The following is a 22941-nucleotide window of genomic DNA, read 5'->3' as shown; positions in this document are numbered from 1 at the left end:
TAGGGCTATCAGGTTTAAAAACCGCGTGATGCGGCAGATTATAGGTCATATTCGGGTAGTTGTCACTATCAGAACAAACTCGAGACATATTATTTAAGTTAGAATCTCCTCGAAGGAGTTCATTATATTGATCTTTCAATCCGGGGTCTGTCCTCAACCAGGACTTGTTTCGTTTGAACTGAGATACAGAGTTATTTCAGGACAGACAACTAACTGCAAATTTGTCCGATGTTTCATGGCTGCTTCTGTTGTTGTCGTTTGAAGGTTTAAACAGTTTGCCTCTTTCTATGGTATATAAGTCGATCGGGATCATTCCAACCATGGAGTCTGGATCCTGCTCATAAAACTAAAAATGTCATTGCTCAGGATAAGGTCGAATATATAATTTTGTAAGCACATAACGCCTTTTTATACCCTCCACCATAGGATGGGGGTATACTAATTTCGTCATTCTGTTTGTAACTACTCGAAATATTCGTCTAAGACCCCACAAAGTATATATATTCTTGATCGACGCGACATTTTATGTCGATCTAGCCATGCCTGTCCGTCTGTTCGTCCGTCCGTCTGTCTGTCGAAAGCACGCTAACTTCCGAAGAAGTAAAGCTAGCCGCTTAAAATTTTGCACAAATACTCCTTATTAGTGTAGGTCGGTTGGTATTGTAAATGGGCCATATCCGTCCATGTTTTGATATAGCTGCCATATAAACCGATCCTGGATCTTGATTTCTTGAATCTCTAGAGGGCGCAATTCTGGTCCGATTTGACTGAAATTTTGCACGACGTATTTTGTTTTTATATCCAACAACTGTGCCAAGTATGGTTCAAATCGGTTCATAACCTGTTATAGCTGTCATATAAACCGAGCTTGGGTCTTGACTTCTTGAGCCTCTAGAGGGCGCAATTCTTATCCGATTTGAATGAATTTTTGCACGAAGTATTTTCTTATGATATCGAACAATGGTTCATAACCTGATATAGCTGCCATATAAACCGATCTGGCATCCTGACTTCTTGAGCCTCTAGAGGTCGTTAATTATTATCCGATTTGCCTGAAATTTTGTACGATGGATCCTCTCATCATCACCATACGTGACCATCAACATATGTGTTTATTATGGTCTGAATCGGTCTATAGCCTGATACAGCTCCCATATAAATCGATCTCTCCATTTTACTTCTTGAGGTCTCCAACATACAATTTAATTGTGGTTCAAACCGGACCATATCTTGATATCGCTCTAATAGCAGAGCAAATCGTTTCTTGTATCCTTTTTTGCCAAAGAAGAGATGCCGGGAAAAGAACTCGACAAATGAGATCCATGGTGGTGGGTATATAAGATTCGGCCCGGCCGAACTTAGCACGATTTTACTTGTTAGTCTTGCATTATATTGACCCTCGTTTTAGTATACCCCAACTAAGAATAACCTTCAACAAATTTACAAATAAAACATTTTAAATCGAAATACCAAATTATTCCTCATGACCCTTTTCAATGATGTTCTTTGGAAAGCTCAGCTCTCAAGCCCATATGCTTGGGGAACAAAACATTTGATGAAGGTCTTCTATTGGCATGTTTTTTACGGAGAAGAGGCCAAAAAATATGTTCAAAACACTTAAGAAACTAGACGACGGCATAAAAAAATCATTTAAAACATTATGTCAAATCAGGGCACAAACACATGCAAACACAAGGTCCTTAGGAATAATAAAAAATCAATTTTCAAATGACCAAAAGGAAAAAAGCCTGGAAATAGAAGCGAAGAATGGTAAAGGGCCTTCGCCGCTGGTATGAGTATGGGGTAAATCTGGGTGAAAGGTTTACTCGATTACAGGTCCATATTTCATGAGCCACAACAAGTTGTAGCAGCAGGACATACAAGGACATTTAACACACAAACTTACTCTACATAAGATATAAATATGTATGCAGCCTTCATGTGCGTAACCCTTTCCTTTTGGTTTCTCTAACCACCAAAGATTCCCATTTTTTTTTTTCAACAAAGCAGAGACAACATTTGTGCGATAAATCGAAAAGTGGCAAATGTAGGGGTTGACATTGAATGGGTCGAATGGTAGAAAAGAAATATGGTTGTGAATACATGCGTTGAGTATTTATACACCATGCTAACATTGTCAAAGGATTTATACTGTCCTCATGCTTGGCCTGCCTGCCTGCCCTATGCCGCTGCTCTTACATATACAAATAAGGGCTTTAAATATTTGTTAGAGCCCATACACAAACGGCCCAAACTAACGTTAGGCCATCCGGCCAACCCATAATAAAGCGCAACATATTGACATATTTTTTTTTTCAAGTGATTTTTTGTATGCTGTAAATCTACTTTTAGTGCCATTATTTAACTACTTACTTAAAGCATGGTGACCAGTACTTTTTGGTGGGGTACTCGAAGAAAAAAGGGTTTCTTTTATAAGCTTTTTCAAATGGTACTTTTATTTTGATTTCCTTCTCCCTGTAGCCTTCCACATGTCGGAAGTTCATTTTAAAAATGGTGTTTCCTATTTATTTTTTGACGCGTGCCATTTTTTGTGTTGTTGCTGGAGTGCCTTGTTGAGGTAACGGAAATATTTGCAAGATTTCCCAAATTGGCCTAATGTTTATTTAGGAAATGTTTATAAATATTTGTACACTACTCGGGGGCAGTTAGCAGCATGAAAATAAATATGCAATATGCATGAAAGTACTGGAAAAAATGCAAAGCAGATCTCAAAGAGAACAAAATCAGCCGGACCGAATCTTATATAACCTCCACCAAGGATCGAATTTGGTAAGTTTTTTGCCCGATATCTCTTTATAGGCAAACAAGGGATAATGGATAAGAACCATGCCATGATATTGGAAATATATCATGTTTTGAAACGATTCGGACCATAGTTGCCTTGAATGTTGGAGACTATAGTAGATACCATTGTGCACAATTTCAGTAAAATCGGATAGAAATTATGCCCCCTAGAGGCTCAAGAGTATAATCGGTTTATATGGGAGCTATATCAGATTTTAGACTGATTCAGACCATATTCGGCACAAATGTTCTAATTCATAGAAAAAGTCACTAAGCTCAACTTCATCCAAATTGGATACGAATCACGCCCTCTAGAGGCTCACGATGTGTAATCGGGAGATCGATTTATATGAGAGCTATATCAGGTTTTGCACCGATCTATCCCATACAAGGCACCTATGTTGCAGGTCATAAAAAAGACCATTGTACAAAATTTAAGCCAAATTAGATAAGAATTTCAGCCAAATCGGACAAAAATTGTGGCTTTTAAGGACTCAAGAAGTCACATCGGGAGATCGGTTTATATGAGAGCTATGTCAGGTTATAGACCAATTTGGACCGTACTAAGCAGAGTTGTTGGTAGTCATAACAAAACAGTTCATGCTCAATTTCAGCCAAATCGGACAAAAATTGCGGCTCAAGCAATCAAATCGGGAGATCGGTTTATATGGGAGTTATATCAGGTTATAGAACGATTTGGACCTAACTTTGCACAGTTGTTGGAAGCGGTGATAAAACACCGCATATGAGAGCTATATCAGGCTATAGACCGATTTGAACCGTACTTGGCATAGATTTTGGAAGTTATAACAGAACACTACGTGCAAAATTTGAGCCAAATCGGACAAAAGTTGCGGCTGCCGGAGGCACAGGAAGTGAAACCGGAAGATCTCTTCATATGGGAGCTATATCTGAACTTATATGGCCCATTTTCTATCCTCAACGACCTACATCAATATTAAGTATCTGTGCAAAATTTCGTTAGTCGCTAGCTTTAAGCGTTCGACCATTATTGTGATTTCGACAGACAGATGGACGGACATGGCTAGATAGACTCAGAGCGTCGAGACGATCAAGAATATATATTCTTTATGGGGTCTTAGACGAATATTTCGAGGTGATACAAACGCAATGACTAGATAAATGATGGTGTGTATAAAAATACTTACGTGAGTAGTTATTTTCGCACATTTAAATACCTAGTTTGAAAGGAATATTTCATTGTAGCTTAAATGTTGTTATGTTTTCTTGTACCTGGCATCCATTTTTCTTTTGTTCTAATGATTTTTGTCATTGGACATACCACATAACATAAACAAGTAAAAGGGCATTAAGTTCGGCCGGGCCGAACTTTGGACATACACCGCCTCGAGTACATAGTAAAAAACATTTCGTCATGATAAGGTAAAAAATTCATTTTTTATGCACCCATAGCAGCTATATCCAAATATCGTCCAATTTGGACCAAATTCGGACATTGAGTAGTCTAATAAATAAAAGACACTGTTCAATATTGGTCTTTTTGGTAACTATATCCAAATATTGACCGATCTGACCATATAGAACTCGAATGTCGAAAAGCCTAACATAAGTCCCTGTGTCAAATTTCAGCGAAATCAGATAATAAAAGCGACTTTTATGGGGCCAAGACTTTAAATCACGAGATCGGTCTATATGGCAGCTATATCCAAATCTGAACCGATCTGGGTCAAATTGAAGAGGGATGTCGAAGGTCTTAACGCAACTCACTGTCCTAAATTTTTCCATAATCGGACAATAAATGCTCCTTTTATGGGCCCAAAACCTTAAATCGACGGATCCGTCTAACACAACTCATTGTCCCAAATTTTTCCATAATCGGACAATAAATCGACGGATCGGTCTATATGGCAGCTATATCGAAATCTGGACCGATCTGGGCCAAATTGAAAAAATATTTCAAAGGGCCTAAAACAACTAACTGTCCCAAATTCCAATAAATGCGCTTCTTATGGGGCCAAGACTTTAAATCGGAAGATCGGTCTACATGGCAGCTATATCCAAATCTGGACCGATCTGGGCCAAATTGAAACAAGACGTCGAAGGGCCTAACACAACTCAAAGTCCTAAATTTCGGATAATAAATAGGCCTTTTATGGGCCCAAGACCTTAAATCAGGAGATCGGACTATATGACCGCTATATCCAAATCTGGACTGATCTACGCAATTCAAAAAAATGATTTTGAAGGGCATAAAATAACTCACTGTCCGAAATTTCAGCGAAATCAGACAATAAATGCGCCTTTAATGGGCCCAAAACCTTAAATCGAGAGATCGGACTATATGGCAGCTATATCCAAATCTAGACCGATCTGGACCAAATTGAAAAGAGATGTTAAAGGGCCTAACAAAACTTACTGCCCCTTATTTCAGCGAAATCGAAAAATAAATGGGTCTATTATTTGCCCAAGACCTTAAATCGGGAGATCGGACTATATGACAGCCATATCCAAATCTGAACTGATCTGCGCAAATCAAAAAAATCAAAAAAAAAAAGTCCGAAATTCAGCGAAATCAGACAATAAATGCGCCTTAAATCTAGAGACCGGACTATATGGCAGCTATATCCAAATCTTGACCGATCTGGGCCGAATTGAACGAGATTTTAAAGGGCCTAATAAATGTGCTTTTTATGGGCCTAAGACCCTAAATCGGCAGATCAGTCTATATACGGGCTATATCAAGATATAGTCCGACATAGCCCATCTTCGAACTTAACCTTCCTATGGACATAAAAAGAATCTGTGCAAAGTTTCAACTCAATATCTCTATTTTCAAAGGCTGTAACGTGATTTCAAATGACAGACGGATAGACGGACAGACAGACGAACATGGCTAGATCGTCTTAGATTTGTACGACGATCAAGAAAAATATATACTAAATAGGGTCGGAAATGGATATTTCGATGTGTTGCAAACAGAATGACAAAATGAATATACCCCCATCCTTCTGTGGTGGGTATAAAAATTTTCACTTTCCGAGATTACTACCCGAACGCTACCGAAAGTTAAGAAATACTGCTCTTTGCTCAGTCAAAATAAAGGAATAAATGTTATGTGGGAGAAAGTGTCTATAACAGTGGCGAGCACACAATTGCACCGTAATGTGCAATAGTGTGAGTATTTTTGTCCATCACTGGTCTATACGCTCAAATATTCACCCTTTCCCTCTATTAAAAGAAACACAAGAGAATGATTATTGGTCCGGTAAAGGAATGATCATTTGCGGCTATCGAAATACTTTTGCCATTAAAGAGTTTGTGGTCTTAGAACAAACGTTTTAATTTTTGTACTGTACTAAATTCAAGCTTAGCGGACTTTTTGAATGTCTACTCCGCAGTTTATGCCTATCTATCCATCCGTCCATCTGACGACATTTGTCAGGTACTATGCCATGAAAAGACTTTTCCCCAAAGAGTTGTCTCCTTTTTATAGCCGTTCGGACTCGGCTATAAAAAGGAGGTATCTTATCATTATCATCGAGCTTAAACTTGAATCGGACAGCACTCATGATATGTGAGAAGTTTGCCCGTGTTCCTCAATTGAATGTTCATGGTCAAATTCGCAATCTGAAGGATATCGTACTTAATCTGTAAGATTCATCTTGGCTCTGTGCGAAACCTGTCACAAAAGGGCAGAGAATCGAAAATTGATTCTATCACCTATTACAGGGTGACCTACTAAAATATTGATATATCCACGTTTGGTGACCTCACTAAACGGAAACGTTTTTATGACTTTGAAAGAATGGCTCAAGGAATGTGACGTAAATGCGAACTCATTTTGGCCTAGCCGAAATAATACTGGGACCCCACAATCTATTTAAAACAGCAACTGTCGTATGCTAAAACGTCAAATCCAAAATGTCTAAACCAATAGGCTGTCCATTGACTCTTGCCCTCACACTTGCCAAATACTACCAAAAGCTTGCTTGCCATCTAAATTCTTTCATCTCGAAAGCATGTCATCAGTCACTTAAACAGCCTAATTCCGATAAGATCAAACGAACAACAACAAGAAAAAAATCACATTAAATTTTCTATTCGATTTCCTACAGACAGATGCCTCAAGCAAAAACAGGCCAAACAAAAAAAAATGAACCAACCTACCTACCAAAAAACTGGTCATTGGTCATAAGGCAAAATATAAAAAAAAAACAGCTACCAAACATAAGGAAGAAAAAATACCTTCGAAACAATTCCATTGAACCGTAAGAACCTTGTTTTCATAAAGCTTAAGGCAACTTTTGGATTTGTTTGCGAGGATATCACAAAATGCCACAACATGCCCACTTGGGTCTGGCAATGCAACCCAAGGGTTTGGTCAGTTGATCTCAGCATCCCAACAGCCATCGTGCCATCCACCCGCTTGTCGCTCGCATTTGCAACCCTCTTTTGAATAATTGCTTTAGAGCAGCCACCAGCAAGGATAACAGCAAAAGGAGTAGGGGAAATTGTTTTGAATAAATACGCACACATGCGTCCAGTTAGCCACTAGGCCATTGAATCTTATCATCTGAAAAACAGTCCTTGGAGACACATTCAACGCAATTCAGGCAGTATGAACATTCAACCACCACCATCAATGCTACCACATGTTAAGGGGTTTATTGTAAAACAGTTAGCTGGTGTTGTTTGAGAATCCAATATCCTTTTGGAGTTAAATGAAAACGGGTTTTCAAGTTTGACCAACCACCACCACCCCCAAGGTGCTTGCAGCATATAATTCAATTGTGGAAAATGTTAAATTTTACTTTTCAAACCATTGGCCTATAAGAGACTGAAATGAAAATTTAAAACATTTCTCGAAAAGTATAAAAACAAAGAAACCTTAAGTATAAGAGGATACCGGGCTCCGATGGCATATCCACAAAAGTCATTCAAATGTAAGCATCTATCGTTCCGATGTGCTGCTAGCGATGTATGATGACGAATAAAATATCACAAAACTATACCCAGCATTAGCGAACCCAGCCCAGCTGTCTGGCGTGGAGGGGGAGGCTGGAACCCTATGATTAGCAATTAAATTGGCAAATTTTGTCAAAAACAATGAGATTTTTAAAATTCTGGGGAGCTACAGCTTTTCTGGGTTGGGGGGGGGGGTGCTTTACCCACCTCCCAGAGGCCTATCTACGTTTATGATACCCAGTATTCCGATTGAAAAACGACAAGGCAGCTGGAGCCGATGGGTTGCTATTAGAACTATTTACGACAGCAGCCGACATTCTAATGTCACAGGGACTTAAATGAAATACTTTGAGTGAGCCCAGAACCTGAGCTTATGTATTCGATACAAATCGAATAGGCTAATAGTTAATATAGGCGACCCTCCTCCAAGTAAAATACTCACTGAAACCAATATCAATGTACTACTGTATTTTTTTTTCTAATGCTTTCTTCGGGATTCGAACCCAGGCGTTCAGCATCAAAGGAAGATCGAAGGGCAAGCATTACAGAATTTATGGTAAAGGAAGCCTTGGATAGATTCCAACCATATGTTACCCGGATCTGGTGTAATATTTGCGGCGTTACTATGGAAGAAGGCCGCCAATCTGGCGCCCCATCAGATCATTATATTCACAGCCTGTCTAGGACTTACATATACTTCGAAAGCCTGTACAAAACCATGGAACATATTGTGGATACCATGACAAAGAGTAGGACATCCAGCGAACTGATCAAATACAAATAACATGTCTATGTCAAGAGAAGGTCTGTGGAGTCTGTCCTATACCAGGTTGTGCATAAAATAGAAATAACCTATTATGGACGCTGACTGAACGACGATGTAATAATACTTCTAGCGGCAAGGATCCGTTATGCAGAAGAGCCTAGGGGCTCTTAGAGATAGCATACGACTGTCACGTGCCACGTGATTCGTGGATGAGATCCAAATCTTATCAAGTGATTGTGCGTAACCGTGATTAAATTAAAATTCTTCGTCTGTGAGTGAGTGAAGATAGCTAAACTTGACGGAAGTCAAGTTTAGCTATCTGTAAAATCATTATAAACAGATGAACCAAAGCTAGAGAACCATAATACTGTCCTTCAGGCAGAGATGCGGGCTATCACGGAATGCGTGAGGTGGTGTGGTGTTAACGCTAGGATGCACAGTATTGCCAAATCCAAGAATCTTAGAAATCTTAGATATGGACACGAAACTTAGCAAAGTCAATATTGAGGTGTTTCTAAAAAGTAAGAACAATTTGGGGACCCTAGTGAGTCCAGAAGCCAACCCATGAGGCTTGATAGTTGGTCACCTCGAGCATGTCAAATTTTGAATTACTCGCCAAACAGTCATATATGGGCCGAGCGGCTTGATTCCATTCTTAAAAGATAGAACTCGTGAAACCCTCTTCAGTTAAACGTTATGCGGATTAGAAATCCAAAAATATTAAAAATTTGGAGTCTGGATTAACATTGAAATTCCTAGGTTATCACGTTTTGTATATTATTTTTATACCCACCACCATAGGATGGGGGCATACTAATCTAGTCATTCTGATTATAACACCTCGAAATATTCATCGTGTGTCGAAATCACGAATCGCGTCGAACGCGTATAGCTGGCCGCTTGAAATTTTGCACAGATACTTAATTTTTATGTGGGTCGTTGGGGATGGCAAATGTGCGATATCGGTTCAGATTTGGATATAGGTCTCTCAAAAACCGATCTCCCGATTTGATTTCTTGAACCACTGAAAGCCGCAATTTTCATACGATTTGGCAGAAATTTTGCATATGACGTTCTGTTATGACTTTCAACAGCTGTGTCAAGTACGGTCTAAATCGGTCTTTAACCTGATATAGCTCCCATAAAAACCGATCTCCCGATTTGACTTCCTGAGCCCCTGGAAGCCATAAGTTTTGTCCGATTTGGCTGAAATTATGTGTTCTGTTACAACTTCCAACAAACTTGCCAAATACGGTCCAAATTAGATCATAACCTGATATAGCTCCTATGTAAATCGGTATCTCGAACATCCGTGCCCGGCTTTAGTTTTTGCTGGTTTAACAAAAGTTTGATATGTAGAATAAAATTTGCAGAATCCATGGTGGTGGGATCCCAAGATTCGGCCCGACCGAACTTAGCAAGCTTTTACTTGTTGATTTCTAACCCGCATAGGTTAGGTTAAATTGGGATTCCTCAATAGCCTTTCCCGCTTCGATCTGGGTGGATTAACTGGAGCCATCACTGATTGCTTCACAATTGATCACTGTACCCTCTCGTACCACTTTGATGATAGGACGAAAGACTTCAATCTTCCTGGATTCAGTACTTTTAACTACCCCAATGACTGAAAAAAAAGAGCCCAGTTCCTACTATGACAATTGGCAAAGAAAATGATAACTCTCTCCAGCGTCGTCAATTCCATGACTCCAGCGACAGATATCATCATTCCTAATGCCAATACGAGACATATGTGTACTTAGCTTGTTGTGTCCTATTAGAATTCCTCTGACTGTTCCTATCTGTATCGTTTCCATCGAAAAAAGCACATCTATGTTACGGCTGGAGCGTTCGTCCCATAGTTGTTTCGTATACTTACAACCTGTTGCGATCCATCTACTAAACCACGTTTTTTTATAACGCAGCCGGAGCCAGTAATAAATAAGCGAGGGAGGCAGGTGAATATCCGTTATCGATGTCGTGGGAAGATTCGCACCCTCTCTCGCAAATCAAATCAGCCTTCTCGTTACCTGTCACATCCTTGTGACCAGGGACCCAATACAGGGTCACCCTTTGGTGCCTATGAAGTTGCTCCAGAGACTATAACAAAATTTTCAATCGGCTCAAAAATAGTCCCACAGTTCTTGACTAAAATTTTCAAAAAAAAATTGTTCTAAGTCCAATAACTCATAAACCGTTACATATATACTAGACATTTCAGGGTTTTACGAGCTCTATCTTTAAAAAAAAAAGAATCAAACCAATCGGCCCATAAATGACTGTTTGGCAAGCAACTCACAATTTGGCATGCTTGAAGTGACCAACTTTCTAGCCCAATGGATTAACCCATGGACCCACTAGGGTACCCTTATTGTGCATACCTATTGAAAATGCCTAAACATTCACTATTTAAGATTCGTGTTCCATTCTCTATCCGTTCAAAAGTTTCAGAATTATTTCTAAGATTTTTTGATTTGGCAATACTGTAGAACGACGAGCGTAAACATCTTTAGGACAGTAAACAGGCCATCGGAACCATAAAACCCAGAACGGTAAGATCACGAACAGTCTTGGAGTGTAAGAAGGAGATTAACGCCTTCTCTGAAGATGGCACGATCCGTATTGTTTGCGTGCCGGGCCATAGCGGAGCAAGGGCAGACGTTTGACATTTGGTTAACCCGAAGCCTTTCGGGTCGCCAGGTTAGGGGCGTGGGCGTTGGCGGTAGGACGACAAAAATCTTATGGGACGATCCGGATCCTGAGAAGACGAGGCTATTACTGAAAAGAAGCAAGATTGGAGTCAGTATAGATTTTGAAATCATAACGGGACACATAGAACTACGAGCTCACTTATGCAATATGGGAGCGGAAATTGATAGCTTGTAGGGAGGATGATACGGCGTTGAAGCATTTCCATATGTGGGCACACAATACCAGACATGAACCAACTTAGGGGCGCATTTTGGAAAACAATTAAGGATTTGGTAAGAAGCACGGAATTCATGACTAAGATTTTCTTTTTCGAGGTTACTTTTCTGTATTTAGAGCTCACAACAAGTCGATTGCAGGCTTAGGTGTATGTCCATAGTGGCATGGGGCGGATTAAAATCCGCACCCTTTTTTTAACCAACCCTAAGGTCTATTTTCTTTATTTGCTAATTCTTTTGAAATATATGGGTAATAGATAAATTACCATTTTTTGTAAGCCTTGAACTCCTTTTCGACAATTTGCAAATACCCACATTCTTTACATTACAAATATAACTATACTCCTCTTATTCTAAATTCATTCATATATACAACTACTCACTTTGTAATTTAGTGTGTGTTATAGAAGTAACATAGAGAAAAAAGAAGGATGGAAATGTCCATCCTCCTTGGGTCTTTGTTCTTTTGATTAAACTTTTGAAAAATGAGTTTCGTCCATGCAGCTTTTAGTTTACCATTTATCATGGCGTAATTTCAAGGAAAATTATGTTATGAATGTGTTGAGTTGTAAATACTGCCTTCAACTGCTGCTGCTACTGCTGATACTGTACGTTTTTATGCCCAAAAACGTACATTAATCATTTGTGGTGTAACAAGTTGTGCTTAGAAATGTGCTCAAAACAGTTGAGACACTCTGGGGAAAACAATTTAAAATAAGTAGGATTTTCAATATGGCAACATATTGTTTAAATACTATGGAAATTATGTGATAATAGGCATGGTTCAGGAACTGATACTATTGGTCCTAAAGATGAGAAAATTTTCAATATTAGATAGTAAAATGTAATTCATGGCCAAGACAAGTACAATAACATCCAAGATATAGAAACATTATTAAACAAAACAAGTAAAGGCATTTAGTTTGGCCGGCCCGAACTTTGGAAACCACCACCTCGGGTATTTATGTAAACCACCATTCGTCAAAATCCGGTGAATAATGCATACCGAAATGTGTTCCGATTTTAACCAAATACTAAAAAATACAAGTCATTTATAATCCGATTTTAGAGAAATCGGATTATAAATGCGTTTTTTATGGGCCCAAGACTATATATCGAAATATAGGTCTATATGGCAGCTATATCCAAATCTGGACCGATCATAGCCAAATTGAAGAAGAATGTCGAAGGGCCAAACTTAACTCCCAAATATCGGCGAAATCAGACAATAAATACGCCTTTTAAGGCCCCAAAACCTTAAATCGAGAGATCGGTCTATATGGCAGCTATATCCAAATCTGGACCGATCTGAGCCAAATTGAAGAAGAATGTCGAAGGGCCTAACACAACTCACTGTTTCAAGTTTCAGCTACATCGGACAATAAATGCTCCTTTTATGGGCCCAAAACCTTAAATCGAGAGATCGGTCTATATGGCAGCTATATCCAAATCTGGACCGATCTGAACCAAATTGAAAAAGAATGTCGAAGGAGCTAACACAACTAACTGTGCCAAATTTCGGCGACATAAGACAATAAATGCGCCTTTTAAGGCCCCAAAACCTTAATTCGAGAGATCTGTCTATACGGCAGTTATTCCAAATCTGGACCGATCTGAGCCAAATTGAAGAAGAATGTCGAAGGGCCTAACACAACTCACTGCCCCAAATTTCAGCTACATCGGACAATAAATGTTCCTTTTATGGGCCTAAAACCTTAAATCGAGAGATCGGTCCATATGGCAGCTATATCCAAATCTGAACCGATCTGAGCCACATTGAAGAAGGATGTCGAAGGGCCTAACACAACTCACTGCCCCAAATTTCAGCTACATCGGACAATAAATGTTCCTTTTATGGGCCTAAAACCTTAAATCGAGAGATCGGTCCATATGGCAGCTATATCCAAATCTGAACCGATCTGAGCCACATTGAAGAAGGATGTCGAATGGCCTAACACAACTCACTGTGCCAAATTTCGGCGACATCAGACAATAAATGCGCCTTTTAAGGCCCCAAAACCTTAAATCGAGAGATCGGTCTATATGGCAGCTATATCCAAATCTGGACCGATCTGAGCCAAATTGAAGAAGAATGTCGAAGGGCCTAACACAACTCACTGTTTCAAGTTTCAGCTACATCGGACAATAAATGTGTCTTTTATGGGCCCAAAACCTTAAATCGAGAGATCTGTCTATATGGCAGCTATATCCAAATCTGGACCGATCTGAGCCAAATTGAAGAAGAATGTTGAAGGGCCTAACACAAATCACTGCCCCAAATTTCAGCTACATCGGACAATAAATGTTCCTTTTATGGGCCTAAAACCTTAAATCGAGAGATCGGTCCATATGACAGCTATATCCAAATCTGAACCGATCTGAGCCACATTGAAGAAGGATGTCGAATGGCCTAACACAACTCACTGTGCCAAATTTCGGCGACATCAGACAATAAATGCGCCTTTTAAGGCCCCAAAACCTTAAATCGAGAGATCGGTCTATATGGCAGCTATATCCAAATCTGGACCGATCTGAGCCACATTGAAGAAGAATGTCGAAGGACCTAACGCAACTCACTGTTCCAAATTTTAACAAATTCGGATAATAAATATGGCTTTTATAGACCTAAGACCCTAAATCGGCGGATCGGTCTATTTGGAGGCTATATCAAGATATAGTCCGATATAGCCCATCTTCGAATTTAACCTGCTTATGGACAAAAAAAGAATATGTGCAAAATTTCAGCTCAATATCTCTATTTTTAAAGACTGGAGCGTGATTTCAACAGACAGAGGGACAGACGGACGGACATTGCTAGATCGACCCTTATAGGGTCGGAAATGGATATTTTGATGTGTTGCAAACTGAATGACAAAATGAATATACCCCTATCCTTCGGTGGTGGGTATAAAAATCAAGAAAATAAATAATAAAATGTGTCTCGCTCTCAAGTGTTTTGAGAGGCTTGATGTGACGGCAAAGATCTCCGCTTGATACACACTACATTGGTCCGGTAACCGAGTACACCCCAAAGCCCATCTAGTCGTCTAGTTTGGAATCATCCGTATAGAAGTCTATGTAACTGCTATTACCAGGGATATCATAGTTCCAAATTGTTCTTTCAGGAATAGCGGTATAGTACTTTTTATCAAAAAGCAGCTCAGGCATTTTGTCAAGGATAGCACCGTGTCCGTAGCCGCCTCATGACCAAAGAGAAAGTTCCTTTAGTCTCACAGCAGTGGTCATAGCAATTTGTCTAGCCACAATGTCCAGAGGTAAAAGTTGTAGTATTAAATTCGTGCATCAGATGGCGTAGTCCTCAGTGCGGCTGTGATGATGGATTCGGCTGAGTATTGAACAGTAGGTGGACATTTGAAGCGCCGTCAATCAGACCACAATACCATATTGCATTATATGTCAAACAATTGCAATATATATCCAGTGCATAATACGCGGTTTCAAACCTCCAACTTCGACAATAGCTCCCTTGCAGGTGTAAAGGGGAAGAGTTGTCTTTCTTGCCCTCTCCAAAATATTTAATTTGAAGTTAAATTTCCTGTCCAGCAAAATACACCTAGGTATTTTGGAGTTTCAGTAAATTGAACTTTCTCTCCTCCCAAGGAGACAGGTACCACAGTATGTAACTTCTAACTCCAGCTGAAAAGAACTATTTCTGCCTTAGACGGTTTTACGCCTAGACCACTTTCAATAGCCACCTTCGTTGTCGCACTTACAGCTTCCTGAAGTATATTCCTAAGAGTGCTGGGAAACTTTCGTCTAACCGCAATAACCATGACATCTACTCTTAAACCTTTTTCCTCCAGTGTATTATATATGTATATGCCTTGGATATTCTTGTACTTGGCAGCCATTTGTCTGTTGCTGTAATGATTTTTGTCATAGGACACATTAGCATTTTAAATTACCTAAGACGAAACTTTAGAAATTATCATTTTCCGTGATTACCATCCGCACTCACCGAGCTGCTAGGCATACTTTCTGCTCTTTGCTCAGTCAAAAAACAGGAAAAAATGTTGTGTGCGAGAATGTGTCTTTACCAGTGACAAGCTCACAATTACAATTATGTGCAAGCCCATGGGTATGCTTGGGATTATTTCCTTATGTACGTACGCAGTAATGTGCAATAGTGAGAGTATTTATATACTGGTCTATACATTCATATACTCACTTTTTATACCCTACACTATAGCATGAGGGTATACTAATTTCGTTATTCTGTTTGTAACTCCTCGAAATATTTCTCTGAGACCCATAAAGTATATATATTCTTGATCGTCATGATCTAGTCATTACCGTCCGTTCGTTTGCCTGTCGAAAGCACGCTAATTTTCGAAGGAGTAAAGCTAGCCGCTTGGAATTTTGCACAAATACTTCTTATTAATGTAGGTCGGTTGGGATTGTAAATCGGCCATATTGTTCAATGTTTTGATATAACTGCCATATAAGCCGATGTTGGATATTGACTTTTTGAGCTTCTAGAGGGCGCAATTCCTATCCATTTTGGCTGAAATTTTGCATGACGTATTTCGTTATAACTTTCAACTACTGTGTTAAATCGGTACATAACCTGATATAGTTGCCATATAAACCGATCGCCCGATTAGACTTCTTGAGCCACTAGAGGGCACAATTCGAAAATTTTTTCTAATTTTTCGATTTGGCTGAAATTTTGCATGACGTGTTTTGTGGCTTTCAATAACTGGCCCAAATATGATTCAAATCTGTTATATAAACCGATCTTGAATCTAGACTTCTTACGCCTCTAGAGGGCGCAATTCCTATCCGATTTGGCTGAAATTTTGCATGACGTATGTTGTTATGACTCCAATAACTGTGCTGAATATGGTTTAAATCGGTCCATATCCTGATATAGCTGCCATATAAACCGATCTGGGACCTTGACATCTTAAGATTCTAGATGGCGCAATTTGTTTGACGTAGAAATCTCCAAAACGTTTACATTTTTTCTAATGTTCTCTCCAGAATTCAAATCCACGCGTTCAGCGTCATAGGCGGAAATGCCAACATCTGCGCTTTAGTGGCCTCCGTACCGCTTAGTTTCTAATTGCACTCTGTAATCGTACTACTTCGACATTTTGGTTTCTTGAGACAGAAACAAGAGAAGGAAAATGGCTTCTAAACGTTGAACCATCTACATATAGCTTCAAAAACTTCATAACTTGCGAGTGTTTACATCCTCCAAAGCTATTTACACTCCTTTAAAATCTACGACCATAATTTTAGCTGCAAATCAAACAGTCGTTTAGAGTTAAATTCATTTTCACTCTGAACGTTTTCCACTCCCTTTCCTGCCCTTTCCTCTTTCTCCTCATATAAATTAATTGAAGGAAAATTTCAAGTTTCTTCTTTTTCTTTCTTATACGAATAAATAAAAATCAATCAACAAATATAAAATGTCAACAACATTTGCTCATACCCCCACTACATTTTGCACAACAAAGAAAGGATCAACAAAACGTATGGCAAGAATTGTGTGAGCAGAGTTCTCCACCCTAGAACTACAATAGAAATTCGAAAGCGCATATACTCGAATAACAATTCAATTTTTATTGACAATATTTGTTAACATACGCACGACTTATCAGCAGACAAGCAACAAACGTCCAAACTTGGAGTGAATGAATGCGATTGAATGGTCCGTTGGTCGAGTGGATAGGTCCTTTGAGTATCCTGCATGTTTTTGTGAATTTCAGTCTTGTTGACGAAAAATTGCAAATTAAATATCGTAAATAAAAAAAAAAAAACATTTACCATACAAATGCAATTTTTATGCTTGATTTCAAATTGACGAAAGGGAAAAAGTCAAGTACGAGTAAAGCATAGTAAATCAGCAATGGTCAAAGTGGGCGGAATTAAATTATTTGGTGTTTTTTTCCATATTTGCATTGGGAGCCTTACCATTTAGAAGTATTATAATAAAGTCTGTGTTGCAGACGGGTTCAAATCCCTCGCCACTCAACATCCCTAAAAGGTTATTTATGGTGGTTACTCATAGAAGTGGTGAAAAAATGTCCCTATATTGCATCATGTCATGGAACCACAATGTATGCACCTGTTCTTTAGCATATGGTTTATCCAGTCTCTAAGGACCCGGTCCAGCTGGTACTGGTTTAAGCATTGGATCAGTGTGTCGGTCTGCACATTGCTAAAAGCCCTCTCGATGCCAATGGATACCGTCAATATGTATGCCTTGGCATCGAACGATTCTTCTATTTTATGCACATCCTCGTGCAGGGCAGTCTCCCACGACTTTCCCTTGACTTAGACATGCAGTTTGTATTTGAACAGTTCGCTGGATGTTCTACTTTTTATCATGGTATCCACAATAGGTTCCATGATTTTGAGTAGAAAGAACGTAAGTATTATAGGTCTGTAGGCTTTTGGTGTCGGATAACTTGCCTTGTCGGGCTTGGGCATAAATACCATCCTTGCCTCCTGCCAGGCTTTCAGAGCACATGCAAGTCTTAGGCACGCTGTGACAATAGTAACCAGATTTTACGCCAAATAGTCGCCCTTCTGCGGTAGTAACACCGGAAATATTCCATCAAGTACGAGTTACTTAAATGGTTGACAGCTCCTCAAGGCTTCCTTTAACATAAGCCTTCAATCCACCTCATTATTCCAAGATTCAGGTGTATCCGTGAGTCTCATCCTTTCCTATGGAAATTGCGTTTTCATCAAAAGCCTTAACATGTCCTCCGTTGTCTCTGCTCTCACTCCCATGTCGTCTACTAACGTTCACTCCCATGTCGTCTACTAACGTTTTAGTTCGGACATGAGATTTTGAGAAAAACTTTTTCATCCCAGCGGCGTCATAAACGCAATCGACTTATTCGCAGAAAAGCTTTCAGCACACGCGTTTTGCCACTCTGATATCTTATTGTATTCCTTGACCCATGTGTAATACACATTCCAATAAGCGACCGCTCTTTTACAACGTTCTCTGTCATAAAGTCTGCGAACCTCTTTCCCATTGTTGGGAATCTCCCCGGTCATCCAGGGTTTTTCTTGAGGTAATTTAAATGGAATTCTCACTTGGTTCATTCAGCAATTTCTACTTTATATGACACCTTTCTAAGGCTGGTCATGAGTCGTTTGAGCAGACAGAATAGTAAGACCTGTGGCATGGTCCACAGCCAGCAAGCCTAGTAGCCCGAAGGAGTTGCCAAGTTGTTAGCATGTTCGAATTCCCATCAAAGGCCTTGACCTGTCGTTACTGTGGTACCTCAATGGAATTGTAACTCTTACCTAACCTAACCTACTCTTAATTTACACAAAACAATATTGTTTACTTATAATAAAATCTTTAATAATGATAATCTTTATAACAGTCCATAGTCTTATACATATCTATAACTCTCTACTACTTATAATTGTCTAAATGGCTGATTCTGACCATCATAATAGTTCATAACGATTGTATACAAAGGATTTGCCAACATATCCTTAGTTCTCTTCATGGCTTTAAGCTTGTCTTGGTTAATCTTTACATAATTACTTGGAAATGGACTATAAATCGAATTGGACATGTAGGAATCTTCAGACATATCGTTCATTGACATTTGCTCGGGGACCCTACTCGGGTTCTTTAGAAGACTATAAAGTTGGTTCTGCTTTCTTTGTACATTATTGAGATCCTCATTTATCTCATTCAAAATGTCATTGCTTTCACAGTCGCAGGCAGCTGTCAATGAAGATTTCAAAATGTTATCATGCTGCTGCAATTGCAGTGATTGTTCTTGGACTATTCTTTTCAGTGTTTTCAAATCTGTTTGCTGTTCCATCATTTGTTGATCATGGTTTTGTCTTAAGGTCTGAATTTCTTCATCCTTCTTGTCTAATTCTTTATCCATTTTTTCATAGAGTTTTGATAGTGAATATAACTCGTATTGAGTTTTTCGTAGACGTCTGTCGCGAGTTTCCTTTAGTTGTTGCAATTCCTTTTGATATAGTCTTAATTGCATTTCCAAGGTCTGCTTAGATTTTTGTTCTTCTTGCATCTCATCAACATTTTGTTCTTGCAAAATGCTATTCAACTCTTCGATAACTTTCCTCAAAGGATTTTCCAACTTTGGCGCTAGCGTATCTGTTGCAATCATACCAGAAACTAGCAGATACTTGCTCTTCAATGCTGATGTAGCTTCCACCACTGCATTCAATTCATCCTGCAGCTTCAAAGAGAAGTAATCATCTTTAATTAAAGCTTTCGGCTCCAATTCTTCCTCTTCCTCCTCCTCCTCTGAGGCATTAGGCTTGCCTTCGCATATAAATCCCAGATATCTGGAACATATGAAGTCGTTCCATTTTAAAGTGCCTGTATAAAACATTCCGCAGTGTTCCAATTGCAAAGCATTATTTGGTTCGCCTGCTTGCCAATTGGTGTAATCGAAAAGCTGGTGATTAATGATCCATTCGAAACTGTCTTCAGCTTCATTTTTGTGGGCACCCATCCAAAATCCCAAGTGATCGGTTACTGAAGAAAAGAAATGAAAGATGAATAAATGATATGTAGTTGCTATTAAAGCAATGCTTACATTTTAGTGATTCTATTACAGGCTGCAGCTGTAACTTTCTGCTCTCACTATTAACTGTTACCAAAGCCATTTTGCGTTGAGCACATTCTTCATTGGCCTGATCCCAATTGAACTGTAATAAATTGGTATTAAGTTTTCAGTTGAATTTTTATAATTTCTCTCATAATTACCTTAAGCTCAGATTCGATGTACAATGGAGTACCATCCTCTGTTTTATAAAATTCACCAGCCTTTCCAAAAGGCAATACTAAGAAAATGGCGAATACTGCCAAATACACACCTTTCTGATTCATTGTTTCTTTATAAATGTTGTCTCACTTAGGACTGAAAAAAGCTTTTATACCAATTTCTTGAAGAAACTTAAATTAATGAATTAAATTCTCAAAATATGATGCTTATTATTTGCAGCGCTTATTATGATGAACAATTCTTATCTCTCCACAAGTCAAAGTTAATGCCTTGTTTGGGAAATTCGTATTTTATTTATACAGGTCGGAAACAAACTTCTGTAGAACCTCATTTCACTGAAATTCCCCAAAAAAATCTGAAAAGAGGCGATAGAGATAAGCCCTCATTGCATGCAAATGAGCCAAAGCGCTGTCTCACATCAAAATCGCAACAATTAACGTCCGTCTTGCCTGATTAATTTCAAGAACTGTAAGTCATGCAATGTCAAAGCAATAGCTGCGTTGGTATAAATATGTCACTGATGTCGTCATTAGTGGTTTAGAGGTTTATTTTCAGTTGCCCTAAGTAAATGATATAGGAATTGAAAACCCACCACAATGCATTCTATGAACATTTGTTACAAGTAAGCTAAATTTATCAATCGCTTAGTAAAATGTGCTGTGAAGCAACATTCCTCCCAACTGGGGGTAAACAAGCACCGTTGCTCCCAACTGGGGCCCTACCATAGCCGTGCTGGAAGCGAAGTTCCAGGGGCTCCTGTAGTACCAGATGGAAACATCAACACAACACTGCATACATTCTGATATTCATAAGGAAAAGCATCGACATCGTGTGAAAAACATCAAAATCAACAAGAACTACCACCTTAACAGTTACACAACCAGCTTCGGAAGACTTCAACATGGTACAGCAGCCTATAACTCACCAACCTTTTCCATGCAGTCTACTAACTCCTCATCCATACTCCGTCACATCGCTTCAACCGCCCATCACCTCCTCATCGTCCTTCACATCCTTCCGTTCTTCACCTCCTCACCGTCCTTCACCTCCTTGACGTCGTACATTCTATTCCAACTTATAAACAGAGCTGGTCTTGTATTCGAGGTCTGATCAATAATTACATAAAACTTCATACAGTTTCTTTGAACCATTTTTTTTTGAATAGTACAACATCGAAGAGCACTCCAAAATATGACTAACCTTTTTTACCCACCACCATAGGATGGGGCCATACTTATGTAGTCATCCCGTTTGTAATGCCTAGAAATATTGATCTGCAACCCCATATTTATATTCTGGATCTCGACGTTCTGAGCCATGTCCGTCCGTCTGTCGAAATCACGACAACTGTGGAACGCGTAGAGCCAGAAATTTTGAACAGATACTTCTTCAGATACTTTCGTTGAAGATAACAAATGGGTCATATCGGTTCAGATTTGGATATAGCTCCCCTATAAACCGATACCCCGATTTGAATTCTTCAGCCCCTAGAAGCCTCAATTTTTATTCGATTTGGCTGAAATTTTGAACAAAGACTTATATTATGACTTTCACCATCCATGCCAAGTATAAGAGGAATGGGTTTGAAAATAAATATAGCCCCCATATAAATCGATCTCCGGATTTGACTTCTTGAGCCCCTAGAAGCCTCAATTTTCATTCGATTTGGCTGAAATTTGGAACAAAGATAAGAGTTATGACTTCCAACATCCATGCAGAGTATTATTTGAATCGGTCTATAAACAGAAGTAGCCCCCATATAAACTGATCCACGGATTTGACTTTTTGAGCCCTAAGAAACCTCAATTTACACCCTAAAGACTTGTGTTATGACTTTCACCATCCACGCCAAGTATAATCCGTAGCGGTCTATAAACAGATATAACCCCATAAAAACCTATCCTCGGATTTGACTTCTTGAGCCCTAAGAAGCCTCAATATATATCCGATTTGGCTAAAATTTTAAACAAAGGCTTTAGTTATGACTTTCATCTTATATACCAAGTATGATCCGAATCGGTCTATAAACAGACATAGTGCCATGTAAACCAATCCCCGGATTTGACTTCTTCAGCCCAATGGTGATATAGGCCCTCCGATAAACCGGTATGACTTGTTGAGATCAAAATAATCGGCAGGGCCAAACTTTAGATTCCCGCCACCTCGGGTATATATGTAAATCACCTTTCTTCATAATCCTGTGAGAAATTCATAATTTATGCACCCATAGCAGCCATATCGAAATATGGTCCGATTTGGACCAAATTTGGCACAGACATTGAGTGTTCTGATAAATACAAGTCACTGTTAAATTTTGTAGATCAAAATATTGATCTTTTTGGCAGCAGACCAATCTTAACCATATAGGGCACGAATATCGAAAAACCTAACATAAATCAAGGAGTCGAATTTCGGCGAAATTTTATAATAAATGCGCCTTTTATGGATCCAGGACTTTAAATCGAGATACCGGTCCATATGGCAGCTATATCCAAATCTGAACCTATCTGGGCCAAACTGAAGAGCGATGTCGAGTGGCCTAACATAAATCACTGTCCCAAATTTCAGCAAAGTCGGATAATAAATGTGGCTTTTATGGGCCTAATACCCTTAATCGGAGGATCGGTCTATATAGCAGCTATATCCAAATCTGGACCGATTTGAGCCAAATTGAAGAAAACGATGTCAAAGGGCCTAACACAACTCACTGTCCCAAATTTCAGCAAAATCGGAT

At 39.1% G+C, this 22941-nt stretch overlaps 1 protein-coding gene across 1 annotated transcript; it reads right to left on the bottom strand.

Annotated features, from left to right (window-relative positions):
- Window positions 1-17195: 17195 nt before the first annotated feature.
- LOC106096341 (lectin subunit alpha) lies at window positions 17196-20518 on the bottom strand. Its single transcript, XM_013264041.2, has 3 exons — window positions 20189-20518; window positions 20019-20130; window positions 17196-19957 (listed from the first exon to the last, which is right to left on the bottom strand). The coding sequence occupies exons 1-3, from the start codon at window positions 20309-20311 to the stop codon at window positions 18852-18854; spliced, it is 1341 nt and encodes a 446-aa protein (XP_013119495.2). The 5' UTR covers window positions 20312-20518; the 3' UTR covers window positions 17196-18851.
- Window positions 20519-22941: the final 2423 nt, after the last annotated feature.

The sequence above is a fragment of the Stomoxys calcitrans genome, chromosome 3 (assembly GCF_963082655.1).
Source record: "Stomoxys calcitrans chromosome 3, idStoCalc2.1, whole genome shotgun sequence".
Lineage (NCBI taxonomy): Eukaryota > Metazoa > Arthropoda > Insecta > Diptera > Muscidae > Stomoxys > Stomoxys calcitrans.
The sequence above is the reverse complement of the archived record's forward strand: the minus strand, read 5'-3'. Positions and strand labels throughout refer to the sequence as shown.